This window comes from Ochotona princeps, chromosome 4, assembly GCF_030435755.1.
Source record: "Ochotona princeps isolate mOchPri1 chromosome 4, mOchPri1.hap1, whole genome shotgun sequence".
Classification (NCBI taxonomy): Eukaryota; Metazoa; Chordata; class Mammalia; order Lagomorpha; family Ochotonidae; genus Ochotona; species Ochotona princeps.
Genome location: NC_080835.1, coordinates 82157649 through 82173007, shown reverse-complemented (window position 1 = coordinate 82173007; position 15359 = coordinate 82157649). Strand labels below are relative to the sequence as shown.

The 15359-nt window shown below is 38.5% G+C and overlaps 1 protein-coding gene across 1 annotated transcript; it reads left to right on the top strand.

Moving 5' to 3' along the window:
- Positions 1-13984: 13984 nt before the first annotated feature.
- LOC101530929 (thioredoxin-like) lies at positions 13985-14269 on the top strand. Its single transcript, XM_036495173.2, has one exon. The coding sequence runs from the start codon at positions 13985-13987 to the stop codon at positions 14267-14269; it is 285 nt and encodes a 94-aa protein (XP_036351066.2).
- Positions 14270-15359: the final 1090 nt, after the last annotated feature.

Genomic DNA, 15359 nt, shown 5'->3' with positions numbered 1-15359 from the left:
TTTGTGGAACCACTGGGAACAGATTGCTGCTGATTATAAACAAGAGACAAAGTCTTTGAAGAAAAGCCACTCATGACACTTGACTAGATCATGCAGTCCTGACATGCATGTAAACATCAAAAACTAAAGAAAATAACATTTAAGTACTTAGAATATCAGACTTTGAAAATTCTGCTTATCTACTAAACACCTTTTTATTATATTTAATTTGTTCTTCACAATTCACTGGACATAATGATTTAATTTATTAGCAAGTCCAGTGCTCTTTGTTAGAATTCCATTACAGTCCTACACTAATAAATCATGTACCAGGAAGGTTATCACCAAATATCTAATTAAAGAAAAACATACCCAATCTTGGTTCTACAATGCCAAAGTGCTGCTGTGCAAGTCTAATTTTATGGTCAGTTGACAAAAAACTCTAGAGAGAGTTCTGCAGGCGTAATTGCTCTTAGCTTGTAGCTAGGTAATTTTGCTTCATCCCTCAGAGGCGGGATTGCTTTCCTACAATCTGAAGCAGAAAGAGAGCTCCTCTTGCTCAGGGCCCATTGATTGAAATGGTCCTCTTGTCTCAACTTCAGACAGATTTCTTCGTGCTACAGAAACTTGTCCTTCCTTTTCTTAGATCATTAACTTTCAAAAACTTGCAGTGATAGATAACTGTTCTGTACATTATAAAATTTCTCCAGCTTCTGCCATCTTTACATATAGAAAAATTGCATAAATTTAGCATCCATTTCTTTGAAATATAGTCACTGTAGGACTACCCTTTCTCCCAGGCTCTGAGAACAGAAGTCCAACTATGATAGAAGGCAAAAATTAATAAATATGGGAAGTCTGATGGTACTAATAAGGGTCAATGTCCTCTGGTGTTTTTTGTTTTTTTTTTAATTTTAGATGATGCTAACCTGATCAGGATGAGAAGAATCAAGGGCTAGGGAAAAGTGGGTGTAATCATTGTCTCCAAATTTTCTATTTCTTTGTTCTATTTCTGGGAGGAGGGGAATGATAAGGGAAGAAGCCATACCCAGCATCCCAACCATCCCAGTACCCAGAAATGGAGAATGACCACCCAATATCAACCCAGAGTCCCAATGTGACACATTCCAAGGATGCTGCCCAGGTGGTTTTGATAGATTTGAAATGATGTCGACCTCACCATTCCAGGGATGAGGGAACTTTTTCAATGTGCATTGGCTGACATAGTTGACCTTAGAGTCTACAGTTGCCCAGATATTTGCTGTCATTGTTTGGCTGGAGTATTTGTCCAATTTGTTCTGCCAGCGTTCCTCTGGGATAGTACAGATGTCCTCTGCAGGCCTCAATGGGCTGCCAAATCTTACATGCAGATCTGGGCCAGCTGTCAACCACTCCATCTTTTTCACTGAAAAGGACCAGTTCTTTTTTTATTATTATTATTAATTACATTGCATTATGTGACACATTTTCATAGTCTCTGGGATTCCCCTCTCCGCTCCCTGTATGCTCCCCCCATAGTGGGTTAATCCACCTTGTTGCAGTATTGTAGTTCAAATTCAGTCAAGATTCTTTCATTGCAAGCATATAGCAAGCATAGAGTTCAGCATCTCATTGTTCAGATAAATCCATCAGTTTCTTTGAAAGACCATCTCTGGTCTGAAGGTAGAGCTGGCAGAATATCATCCTGAACAATTAAAGGGCCCAACAAAACATCAACAACAGTTTACAACATTATGGAATTAATTGACATGGCATTGAGTAACCAATATGTTAAAAAATGCAAGTTCTTAACCACATCTTGTGACTACTTCATTGACATTCAATTTTAGTCTATATACAACCAGCTTCTATACACCTTTAAATGGCAATAGGATACTATTCAACTGTCTTGTGTCTATTTTCATTATAGTATTTAGCATTTTATAGTGTTGAAGTATAATTTTGCCGAACCTAGCAGTTTTTAGGATAGTCTAAACTGGCTTATAACTCTAACAAGGAATATGTCAATAGTTTAGGTGCAGAACAGTTTTAGGAGGGGTGTGCAGGGAAATCTTCAATACCCAGCTGACCATTTCCTGTCTGATTATAAGCTTTTCTTGTTGTTCTCTATCTATTCTAGTTTTTGTTTGTTTGTTTTGAGGGATTTCCAGAGCGATCCTGATGGTCATTGCAAGAGAGGGTGGGGACCCAAAATTGGACCAGAGAAAGCTCCTCTCCCTAGTCCCAAAGGAAGTTTACTGTTCTTCTGTTTCTGCGGACCACTTAGGGCTCCTGGCTGTTGTTCCAATGACCTTGGATCCTGCAAGGAAGGACTTGGGCTTCTTCCATCCCATGTGGGAGATCCAGATGGGGGTGGGTGACCTCAGAGTTCTTGGTCTCCGAAGGCACTCCAATTCCCCGTGGTCTCCTTGGCAGTTGGGATGTAGTTCTTGGTGCCCGATAGTCCTTGGTGAGGATCTGAGAGTGAAAAGGACCAGTTCTTACAACTGGGCCAAGGACCTGGGCCAGGCTACCTGGTCCTCACTGAATTCCTTCAACCCTGGGACTCATGGGCCTGGCACCAGCTGTGCCGATGGGATCAAGGACCCTGGGCAGGTTACCTGGGCTCTGCCAAACCCTCCGTCCCCGGGGCTTAAGGACATGGCGTCCACCATTCCTAGACTGGCATGGTTTGCTTCACCTCAGCATCTACCAGTGGGTGTTATAGGTTGGCTTGGTCTAGCCTGCTCCCTTTTCCAGTTTCTGCTAATGGGTGATGCAGCCTAGCCTCCCCTCTCCTGGGTAGTTCACACCGCCCACCTGTTAACACCTTTCCTGGTCCAAAAAGCACATGGGATGGGAGTAGGTCTGGGTCCAGGCCAGGCCTCCCTTTCTCCAGGAAATCACATTACCCACCAGTGTTTTTTTCAATAGCTCACCAACTGTACAAATCCTCCCATTTTGTGTCAGTGAAGTTGAGTTGAGTGTTGAACAATCTCTTCTTTGTTTGACTTCATCTGTACCATTTTTTTACGCCACTGGATTACTTGGTAAATGAATCAAAACATTGCTATCAAATGTTACCTGGGTTGCTTAAGAATAAGACAATTTTAAACCCAACCAACTATTGTAAAAAAAAATTCCCAGCTACTGTGCATGCATATTGAACACAGATCTATGCTGTGTATATCCATGCATGCTGATAAAGTTTGCCTAATTTAAAATCAAAGCATTTCCTCTTTGGCTCTCAGTGTTATCCACATATGTTTCCTGAGTTTCTACTCATATAAAGTTTTGTACATCCACCACTGTGTAAGATTTTCCCTTTTGAGCGATTCTGTACTTGGTCCTCTGTACTTTGATCTGATTTTGGATATAGGACTAGAGACATTGCACTAATTTCAGGCACACAGAAAATTTACATTCTTGGGCAAGATATCAGGTTTGGTTTTTATGGAGTTTTCAACAAGACAAGATCATACCACTTTTGGCTGTTCCTACAGGTTAGGATTTTCACTGGATTTTCAGAATCCAATGTGTACAAATTCATCCTTATTGACCTGGATACAGTTTCACTCTATTCCACAGAAAATTTCCTACTATTGACTGGAAAGATCTATAAAGAATGTGGATTACACTTATGTTAAACAATTGCAGATCCAACTTTTGTTCTAATTTTTAAAATTATTAATCTTGGACAGAAAAAGAGCAAGACACTTTTACACACATGCACAAACACACACATACACATGGGAGAGGGAGAAGAGAGAGAAACCTGTGCCATGGGTTCATTCCCTAAATGCCCACTTATAGCTAAGGTTGGGTCATACATACATACATACATAGAGGGCAACTCAATCCAAGCCTTCCATGTGGTGGCAGGGATCCAGGTACTTGAGCCAGTGCTTGTTGCCACCCAGGGTGTGCATTAGCAGAAAGCTGAATTGGAAATCGAGTATAAAACCTGGGCATTCTTTTTTTTTTAAGATTTATTTATTTTTATTGGGAAGTCAGATATAGAGAGAAGATGACAGACAGAGAGGAAAATTTTCTGTCCATTGATTCACTCCCCAAGTGGCTGCAACCTGTGCATTCTAATATGGACTTTAAATGCAACCATTTGATGAAACACCTACCCTCACCCCCAAACTGTAAAAATGCATAAAACTAAACTTATTTTAGGGTATTCATAAGCCTCCTTTTACTTCTGTTTTTGGAGCAAGCATCCCAAACCTCACTTTTGCTGTACTCTTAGCTTTAAGAGCGGTGTGAAACAGCTATCCTACTCCACAGCATTTGTCTTTCTAATATACATGATTGTTGAACCTACCTGTGTTTAACATTTAACTCATAGGAAACATGGAATTTTTTAAAAGCTATTTTTCCACTTAGACTGTATAACATCCAAATGAGAAAAGGAAACAAATAAATCGGAAACATACAAAAGCATACTTCAGTTAATTCAAAAAACCTAGAAGGAAGTAAAACAAAACCAGTAAGGAAAAATTCAAAGCATTATCTAAGATCATAGAAATAAGTTCAAGTAAAACACTAATTACTTGTAGCCTACTAAACTCACTGTTTAAATAGAATTTAACACAGATTTAAAAAGCAAATACCTATCTTTTGCTCAAGAAACACAAAGACTGAGAAACTGAAAGAAAAGGCAAGAAAATAAAGTATGATAAGATTGTATTGCCAAACTCCAGAGTGGAGCAGGTGGTAAGGAGGAAGCTTGGATCCCAACCATGAAGACTCCCAGACCTTCACCACAAACTATTAATACGAGCAACAAGGACTATATCCCAACTGCCAAGGAGGCCACAGGAAATAGGATGCCCTCGGAGGCTGAGTGCTCTGAGGTCATCCACCCCCAACCGGAGCTTCCCCAGGGTATGGAAGAAGTCCAAACATTACTGCGCAGAAACCAACGTCATCGGAAAGACAACCAGAAGCCCTGAGCGGTCCGCAGAAACAGAAGTACAATAAACGTCCTTCGGGACCAGGGAGGAGAGCTTTCTCTGGTCCGAGCCTGGCTCCACCTCTGGACCCCCACCCTCCCTTGCAATGACCATTGGGATCGCTTCAAAAACCCTTCATAGCAAACAAACAATCATACAAACTAAAAAAAACTAAAATAAATAGGCAAACAACAAAAAGTAGAGCTTGGAATCTGACAGGAAAGAGCCGGCATGGATTGGCTCATGCCTCGCTGGGTGGGACACAAAGATTAGTCACTCCTCACCATGGTGTTGAGGATTTTCCTGCACGCCCCCCCCCCCAAAAAAAAATGTTCTGCACCTCAATTGTTGACAAATGTCTTGTTAGAGTTACAAGCCAGTCTAGATTATCCTAAAATCTGCCAAGATCAGCAAAATTATACTTCAACACAACAAATGGCTAAATACTAAAATGAAATAGACACGAGACAGCTGAATGGTACCTTACAGCCATTTTAAGGTATATAGCAGCCGGTCCTGTATATAAACTAAAAATTGAAATGTCAATGAGCTAATCATAGGTTGTGGTTAAAAGCTTGCTTTTTTTTTTTTAACATACTGGTTACTCAAAACCATGTCAATTCCATGATGTTGCAAATTGCTGTTGATGTTATATTGGAACTCTTAATTGACTGGGATGATATTCTACCAGCTCTAACTTCGGACCAGAAATGGTCTCCCCAAGAAACTGTTCAACCCATCTGGACAATAAGTAGCTGGACTCTATGCTTGGTATATGTTTGCAAGGAAAGAATCTGGATTGAATTTGAACTGTAATATTGCATCAAGGTGGAGGAATCCACCAGGCGGGAGGGGCGTAGGGAGGGGTGGGGGGATTTCCAGAGCCTATGAAACTGTCACATAATACAAAATAATTAATAAAAAAAGAAGTTAATGCCTTATATTTAGAACAAACAGTACTGGCCCAGGTGCCATCCAGGATAGCCACATGGATGACAAGGACCAAGTACTTGAGCCACCGTCTGTTGCCTCCCAAGTGCTGACCTAACCTTCTGGATCACATGTCCTCTTAGGATGAGTTTCATGAGCTGCAGTTAGATGAGCCATTTCTCTCAGACAACTCCCTAATCTGGATTGTATCTTTTCTGCTGCTTTTTTTCCCACATTGTTTTTGGCAGTTTGCTTTACCAACATGTGATCCAATGATGTATTCAAATAAAATGTTCTAGTATGCCTGATATGTGGTTGTGTTAGAGCAGGAAGGGCTTTCAGAAAAATGTGTGCTGCCATGCTGCTAGAAATATTTTATTTTAACCATGTCTCTTTGCTTTTGTCACCATCCCTCATTAATTTAACCCTCATTATAAAACCAAAGTGAGCTTTATAAAATATAGCCCTACCTGTAGAGGTCTTCTGTGTCCTACCATCACACAGACAAAAGCTTATTCATCTCAGTCTGGAGGAGACTCCTCGGGAGTCTTTGCCTTTCTCGCTGACTTCCTTCCCACTGGCCTCAGTGATTTAAGCCTTGACTTGGAGCCATTTGAGGTTCTTCATGGTCTCCTAGCCCTCTGATATTTTGTGTAAATGATTTCCTTTCTCTACAAGCTTCTTCCTGACCCAAGATAGATATTTGGTAAATATATACTAATATGACCTTGCTGGGTGTCAATATATCAAAATACTTTTATGCAAGCGTGTAAATTACTAACCATGTCTCTTTCTCAAGACTATTTCACCCTCTCTTCAAATCCAACAAGTAAAACACTTGACACAGTGGCATGGGGCATGAGTTCCATAATCGCTCAATTCCTGAGTTGCACTGGCTGTGGAAAGTTTCAAATGCTGCACCTAACCTTGCTCCCCTTTTTCCTGGACAAATCCTATGTGTATTTAAAAAATTTTTAAATGCTTTTTTCTTTTTAAAGAGTAATTATTTTATACAGTTCCATAGGCTCTAGGATTTCTACTCCCTCCCTGTCCTAGATCCCCTCCTCCCATTGATTTTCCCTATTTTATTACTATTGAATAGTCATAAGTCCATCATTCTTCTGGTTCATGTGGAAGGTGAATTTTCAGTTGTCTGCGCATGTGCCATACTGACTTCCATAGTGGTTGTACTAGCCCACACTCCCACGAACAGTGAAGTTAGGTATGTTTCTCCCCACATCCACATCAGCTGACGTTAATAGTAGAGTTGTGAATATAGGCCGATCTCACTGGAGTTAGGTGGAACCTCAATGTGTTTTTCACTTGTGTTTCCCTGACAGCTAGGGAGCGTGAACATTTTTTCATGTCTGTTAGCCAGTTGAATTTATTCTTTTAAAAAAATGTTCATTTCCTTCACCCATATCTTCACAGGGTTTTTGTTTTGCAGTTGTTGAGTTTCTGAAGGTCTTTGTGAATCCTGGATATTAGTCCCCTATTGATTGTGTAGTGTGCAAAGATTTTTCTCCCATTCTGTTGGTTGTTCCTTCACTTTGTTGATCATCTCCTTTGCTGTAACAGAAGCTTCTTAGTTTGATGTAGTCCTATTTGTTTATTTTGGCTTTGACTGCCTGTGCTGCTACTGACTTTTCTAAGAAGTCTTTTCCAATTCCCATATCTTGAAGATTGCTTCCTCTAATACTTTGATGTTTCTTAGTACAGATTTAGGTTCTTGATCCAGTTGGAGCTGACTTGTGTATAAGGTGATAGGTAGGAATCTTGCTTCTCACCACTGCCATCTGCTGTGAACTGTTCTGTGGCTGCCTTTCCTAATCCTCCTCCTGTGCTTCGCTAACACTCAGTAGCTATCTCTTTCCACTCCATTCTGCGTCTTGCCATAACTATCTCTACTGCACCCTAGACTCTGTTGCCTGTGTTGGAATGATGGATTATTTGTCATATATGCACCTTCTGAGCACATATTTTAGCATGTTGTCAAACTTCAGTAAAGCCTAGGATATTTCACTGCATTTAGATGCCCCTTTCTTTTTCTTTCTTTCTTTTTTTTTTTTTAAGATTTATTATTATCGGAAAGCCGAATATACAGAGAGGAGGAGAGACAGAGAGGAAGATCTTCCGTCCGATGATTCACTCCCCAAGTGAGCCGCAACGGGCCAGTGTGTGCCGGTCCGAAGCCGGGAACCAGGAAACTCTTCCAGGTCTCCCACACGGGTGCAGGGTCCCAAGGCTTTGGGCCTTCCTCCACTGCTTTCCCAGGCCACAAGCAGGGAGCTGGATGGGAAGTGGAGCGCCAGGATTAGAACCAGCGCCCATATGGGATCCGGGGGCGTTCAATGCGAGGACTTTAGCCACTACGCCATACAGCCGGGCCCTTTCTTTTTTTTAAGATAGAAGAGAGAGACTGAAAAAAATAGCTCTGAATTGATCAATCTTCTTGATTTGAACATTTATGCAGCAGCTGTTGATTATACAGAACTTGCATCATCCTGAAACAGAGCACCTCAGGAGAGCAAGTGCTCCTACCTCGGTGGGAGGATCTCCAACCCAGTTAGAGTAGGAAAAGTCCTTGCAGAGCAAGCTTTGTTTATATTCTCTCTCTTTCTCTCTACATGTATATGTGTGTGTGTAAATGTACGTATATATACTTATATGTATATTAGTGTGTATACATATATGTATGTATATGTAGAATTTTGAATGAATTCTGATAACTTACAGTATATTTGGACTGTCAAAAGTAAGGTTGAAAAAGTCAGATTTTATGCAAATCTAATGTGCTGAGAAATTTGATTCTATTTTAGGAAATCTTTTAAAATGAAGATAATAATTCTCCCTCAAACTTATTCCTTACTTTATTTGAAGAGCTGTAGCACGCTTTTCTTACACTGCTTTATTTTTGGTTATTGCCATGGTAACACAGACTTTTTTCCAACATACATGTATTTTGAGTTAAACTCTTTACAAGATGGCAAGAAGAATAAAAACTAAGGAAAAAGAAGAAAATGGTTCTGTTGGTTATGGTTTATAATGGCTAGTTGTACGTTTGCACCTATTAAAAGCAGGTCATTTCTTCTTTGGGTGATTAAATTATGGGTAAACATGAATTCACTTAAAATGTACTTGTGACAATTACAAGAGTAAAAAGAAAAAAATTATGTATTCTACAATTCAATAAAATTGATAAGTGATGAATAAACTTCTAGTCAGAGAGGTAATACCTTGTTAGTGAGAGCTAGAGCACAGATAAACATTTCTCCTTTACTCATTATTGTGTCGAAGTCAAAGAAATCACACTGAAGGAGGCATAGCTGAACTTTTGCTACAAAAAATCATGCTGACTTATTTGCATATGGATCCATTCTTATTGAATAATCATTATGTTTCAGACCCTATGCTAGGTCTTGTTATTGCTTTGAGAACTGTGGTTGGGCTTTGCCTTTACATAAGAAAAACATACATTAGATTTTCATAGTCAAAAAGCCCACTTAACCTAACTAACCATTCAAATATCCTAGTATAATCACAATGATGTATCATAAAATATCTGTTATTTGCCTTCATGACTTTGTGGCTTCTATGGTACAACACTCCGAGAAAATCGTGTACATTACTAGTCCAGTTAAGATTAAAACTCAAAATTTAAAGTATAGTTTATGTGGAAAGAACCTTATTTTTGCACCATTATAAATAAAAAATATTGTGAGTCAAACTGTTGTAAGGTAGGGATCATTTGTATATAATTAGTTACTGTGAAAATGAAATGTGACAAAGTATAAGCATTACAAAAGCACATAAAGTGTCAACTTGATATCACCTGAGGGGTCAAAGAGAATTGTTCATCGTTACATTTATCTAAGTCCAGGAACATCCTTTGCCAACCGCAAATGAGGCAGCAGGGTATCTAGGTAGAAAACATGCATTCGGACCATTAGAGGAAACTAAGAGTGTATCTGGGGAGAGTGGGGAGTTTGAAACTGCAGACATTATGGATACAGGAGAGAGACTGGAAATGCTGCTGAGCACTGTGAAGCTGACAGTAGCTTTTGGGGCACATTGATCATTCTAACCTCAATCTCTAGCCCATTAATAAACCATTGGAGAGTTTGAAATGAGGGAGAAGTAGGATCAGATTTAATTTGTAAAGTGCCCACACTGACTGCTGGTGAGCACAGGAATAGATACGAGAGCCAGTTAAGGCTCACTGTTAATGGTCTTTGTGATTGCTGATGGTAGTTTTCCTTAAGCAGGTAGAAGCAGAGACCGAGTTACGTGCAAGGGTTAAGGTATATTTTGGAAGTAGAATACAAATGGGTGGGTTGTAGGAGTAAAGAACTGCATCAGAGTTTACACCACTAGAATATTTTTCATAATGGAATCAACTAGACAATAGCATCGACTCTAAAATTTGAATATAGCTTTCCAAACAATTTCCCATGAGAATTTCCTAGAAATTGTTATTTAGAGCATGAACTGGTGTTGCCAATATGTAAGAGGAAATATTTAGCAATAGACCTTATGGTAATATTTAAAAACAAAGTTTAGGTAACGAAGTTGTGTGCAAAACATATTCTTGATGCAATGGCAAATGTGCTATGAATTCACTTACAGAGTGAATGCTTTTGGCAGCTTCATGGTGAACACTAAGCCAAGCTATAACATTCATATTCTTTATCAACTTCCTTCTGAGAAAAGTTGATTTTGGTGAAGGCAGCAATCATACTGCCCCTGAAGAAAGCTTGTGATGGCTTCCCAGTTCCTTTCAATTTAAGCCCAAATGCCTTAAGCCATTTAAAAGGTTCCTTGGGATTTAGTTCTTGATTGTTTTTCTCTCGTTTAAGATGGATTTAGTTACAAATTTCAGAAACTTCAGCTCACACTGACTTAAACATTACTAAATTCATTTAAGCACATTATTGTAAAAACCAGAGATTTGGTTCTGGATCTGGTCTTGCTTGTCGGCGGTTCCCCTGGTGTCTGCCCACCCCGGGGCTTGCTCTCTTGATGATTGCCAAGATGACAGATAAAAGAAACATGAGGCCATTATGTCTCATTCTCATCTAGGAGATAAAGAGAACATTGATTCTCACAACCAAGTTTTATTCTAAGATGAGCTTGTATAAATTACAATGGGTAGGACAGATTCTTCTAATTGGCTAGAAGGTCCAGACTGACATGTGATTTTGATAGCTCTGGATTCTACCATTTAATAGGCAAGGAGAGTACTTTGAAGAAAAGCCCCTTCTCTTATACAGGAAGAGCAGATGCCATGATTGGATGAGACTAATAAAAGAAGAGTTGTGTGCTGGGGCAAGGAAAATAAGATTTTGAGAATGTAATTCCAAGGTGCATGTAAAACATGCAGATTGAGAGAAAGCATGGCACTGGGTAAGCTTCCTGCATCTGAAATTAAAATGTTCTATAAGACTAATCTCAGATATTACATACACAGATATATACAAATGTGTATTAAATGTAATTTAATTGTATGTTTAGACTTGGGTCCTATCACTCTGATATCTCGGTATGTGTAAGCAAATATCCTGCCTCCTTTCCCCCTCTACAAAATCCAGAATCTGAAGCCCTTCCAATCCAAAGCATTTAGACAAGCAATACTCCGTTGGCGTAAACAACCTCAGTCAGTGTCCAAAGTAAAAATAGTGAAATATACAAGTGGGCTTTCCGTAAACTCCATTTCCAGTATAGATTAATTTTTGAATCACATTTAAATTTATCCAAATAAGAGTCTTTACTCCTAAAAATACCCCACACAACAACACAAAAGGAAAATCTGCGTACTTTTGGAAGGTGAAGTGGAGTGGATGCCAGCTGCACAGTCAATGAATATTCTACGTGTTCCCACCATTATCTTAGGCACTTTGTCCTTTCATTTATGTTCCAGACCTACTAAAGTTTAGATTCTCAATGAACCTGTACCTCTTTCCTCTAGGCCTGACATCCTGGAATTTCCATCCCAGGGGTATTCTGCTATATCCCAACATTGTTGCATAGCTTTCTTCCATTTATCATTCTGGTTTGTTCTCCAATATCATTATATCAGAGAGGACTTTCTTTAGACATCTTTTTGTAATGAATTTTTCTTATCAAAATTCCTCTTATTCTGCTTTGATTTTCCTAGTGTCCATGTTATATATACTTATCTATTGTTTGTCTTTCTTTGATTAGAGTGTAGAGCTCATGATAGTAAATTTGCTCACCTATAAAAATCACTACCTACAACACAGTAGCTATTCAGGATATATAGTTGAACAAATGAATGATCTCCCAGTCTCTCTCTTGACATCCTCTGATTTCCCCAAATGGATAAAGTGTCTTTCCTCCTTCAGGCTCTGGGAGTATCCTGGATGTCCTTCACTAGACAACACATGATAATTTACCATGATTACTGCTTAATTTTATCTCTTTCTCATAGACTGCATGTTTTTGATTGGGGGTAGTATGCTTTGTCTGGAGTTGAATCACTTGAAGAGCTATTTGTTTGATGAATGAAATATGCTTAGAATTTGTAGTCAGATAAGGGAAATTGTGGGAAGAGAGAGTTTCAACATTATATAGATACTGAACTCATGCCTTCAGCATTGCCATCCTTAAATCCTGGAAAGTAATTTTCTATATCATCTTGTATAAAGTATGATATGATCTTCCACAAAGCCTATAAAGGCTTCTATCCTTTTTTTAACCTGACCTAGTTCTTACTTTTGGAACCTGTTGAAAAATTATTTGATCATTAGCTTTGAATAGTCCAAGGTCAGCTGTAGGCAGAGCAGGTGTACTTCACTTTGTATAATCTACATATAACAAGCTTGCTATAATTGGTGTTCTTGTATTGGATATGGTAATTTCAAGAGAATCTAAAGTAAGTAGATCCACTAAAAATAAATGTTTTGAAAATAATAGTTTCTTCCTGTCTTATTTATTAGGCAGATCAGACAACAGCATTCTAGAAATCATATTGGCAACAAGACATTCATTTTTGTTTTTCCTTCACATAAGTCACCTAATTTACAAGTATCACTATATTGTGAGTTTCTCAAAACATTAACTTATTCTTATTTCTCAACTGCAAACAAATTATTAATCTGTTGCATATTCATAATTTGAAGTTATCGATTTACACCTGAGACAATTGTTAACCATGAAAGTTTTGGGTACCAAACTAGGTGTGGAACACTGAAAGTTCCTTCTCATAATTCTAAATTTAAAAAAGAAGCAGACACTATCAAATCAGTGAAATTACTAGAATTGATTTTCTGATGAGTCATGTACAAAGGATGACAACATAAAAAGGGGATGCCACTTTTTAATGAATGGCAGAGAGCAAGTGGCCAGAGAATAAAGAAAATTGCCTTCTAAAATTATATCAAATAGATCACAGGATAATACATAACTCCATGCAGTAACATTATCTGGTCATATATTCTACATGTTGTATGCTGCGATGAAGAGCAGGTAGACAGATATTTGAGAGGAAACCAGAAGTCAGACTGTGAAGAGTCAAGACAACTGTGCTTCAGATTTTTATACTAAGGTATTAGTTTTATAAGTATGGAGTTAACAAAATGGAACACCCTCTGGCACTGATGTGAAAGATAGATTGGTCAGAGGCCAAAGGAAACCACGAGTAACTTTTATGATGTTGGATAGCCCAACCTGGCAATCAGGATATCCTGATATAATTCAGGGAAAGCACCCTGAAAAAATACAATCATGAAGTACAGAGCAGAGAGAGAAATCTAGGATAACACCTAAACTTTCTTGTGGAAGTAACTGTTTGTCCAATGGCGATGCCAGTTCTTTGTTTAGGGAATCACAATAGGAAAAGTCGATTTAATTTTGGTTTCATCCACATTAAAAATTCATCTTGAATTTTATCAGGATGAAGTACATGTACAAATTGGTTTTAGTTCTGAATATCAAGAAAGAGATTTGTGGTGAAGCTGTGTGTATTATTTAAAGGTCCTCAGGTGGAGGTACTTAGTAGTTGCTCATAGATGAGATTGCCCAGAGATATTGAAGTGAAAACTGACAGGTTTGTTTCAGCACATTGGATCCATTTGCATCTGTTTCTGTGGTCTCTCACCAGGCACCCAACAGCCAACATGGTGAAGCAGATCAAGAGCAAATCTGCTTTTCAGGAAGTCTTGGACACTGCAGGAAGTAAACTCATTGTTGTTGATTTCTCAGCCGCACAGTGCAGGCCCTTCAAAACGATCAAACCTTTCTTTCATTCTCTCTCTGAAAAATATTCCAACGTGCTGTTTCTTGAAGTAGATGTGGATAACTGCTGGGATATTGCTGCAGATTCTGATGTCAAATGCATGCCACCCTCCCCATGTTTTCAAAAGGGGCTAAAGGTGGGTGGATTTTCTGGAGATAATAAGTAAAAGTTTGAAGCCACTATTAATGAACTACTCTAATAATGTTTTCTGAAAACATAACTGGTCTTCAGCTTTTAAAATGTAATTTTTAAAATTTCCAAAATGTAGGAGATATGGAAAGTACATACGCAGCTGCCATCTGATCATAAAAGACAGTAAAATATCAATTCCACCCTTAAAAAAAACTTCCATACAGGATAAAAAGTTTAAAGAACATCAGTTTTTAAGAGGGACAGGAAAGGAATATCATTGTGAAAATTGAGGAAATTAAAGAAATGTAGAAGGAAAAATGTAAATGCCAAGGTGTAGTGAACTGAAATGGAATACAGAACTTCTAACAGGAAATTTTCTTTTATGTGAACAAGGTGCAACAGGAATGAAATTGAATGCATATAGTTAGAGACAATATTTCTGAATTGGTGTCCTTAAAAGCATAGTTTCAGTGGTAAATTAACAGTGGTTCGTGGATAACAAATGAGGAGAAAGAGGCCATGAGTGTTTATCCAAGTGACCTAGTCATGATGAAAAAAAAATGAGGAAATGACACAGATGTGAAAGCGTCAGAATAGTCCGCATGTGCTTTCACATGTTTCTTTGTGAGATAGTTTTCAGCTGGTTCATGTGAAGAAAAAAGGACCCACAGTTCTCCAGACAGTGTGTGAAAAATCAATGATGTAGGCAGGCAAATCAGTTTTGAAGATGGCTGGACTGTTTGCATGAAACCAAAGTGAAAGCATGGTGTAGAAACTGATGCACATATATTTATAAGCGCTTTATGATCATTGCCTTTCCAGTAAATTAAATTCCCCGTATTTCACTTCTTACGATCTAGATAAAGTTTAAAGAACATTAGATACAAGTTCACCTTTTCACTTTGTTTTTGTAACATGCAGTTCGATTAATTTCTTCCATAACAGCGAGTCAAGTGCCACTTCTTTGACAACTCCCACTTGTTTTCTCATTATTACACAATCTGAAGAGGTGGATTGTATCTTTGTTGATGTCACTCAGTAAAGATTAAAGTTTGCTGCGAGTCTCCTTGAACTCTATTAGGTTCTGCCATCAAAACTCAGGCACATGGCTTGCCTGTATGTTT

Excerpts from the sequence above, each read along its gene's own strand:
- LOC101530929 (XM_036495173.2), top strand. The coding sequence starts at position 13,985 with ATGGTGAAGCAGATCAAGAGCAAATCTGCTTTTCAGGAAGTCTTGGAC.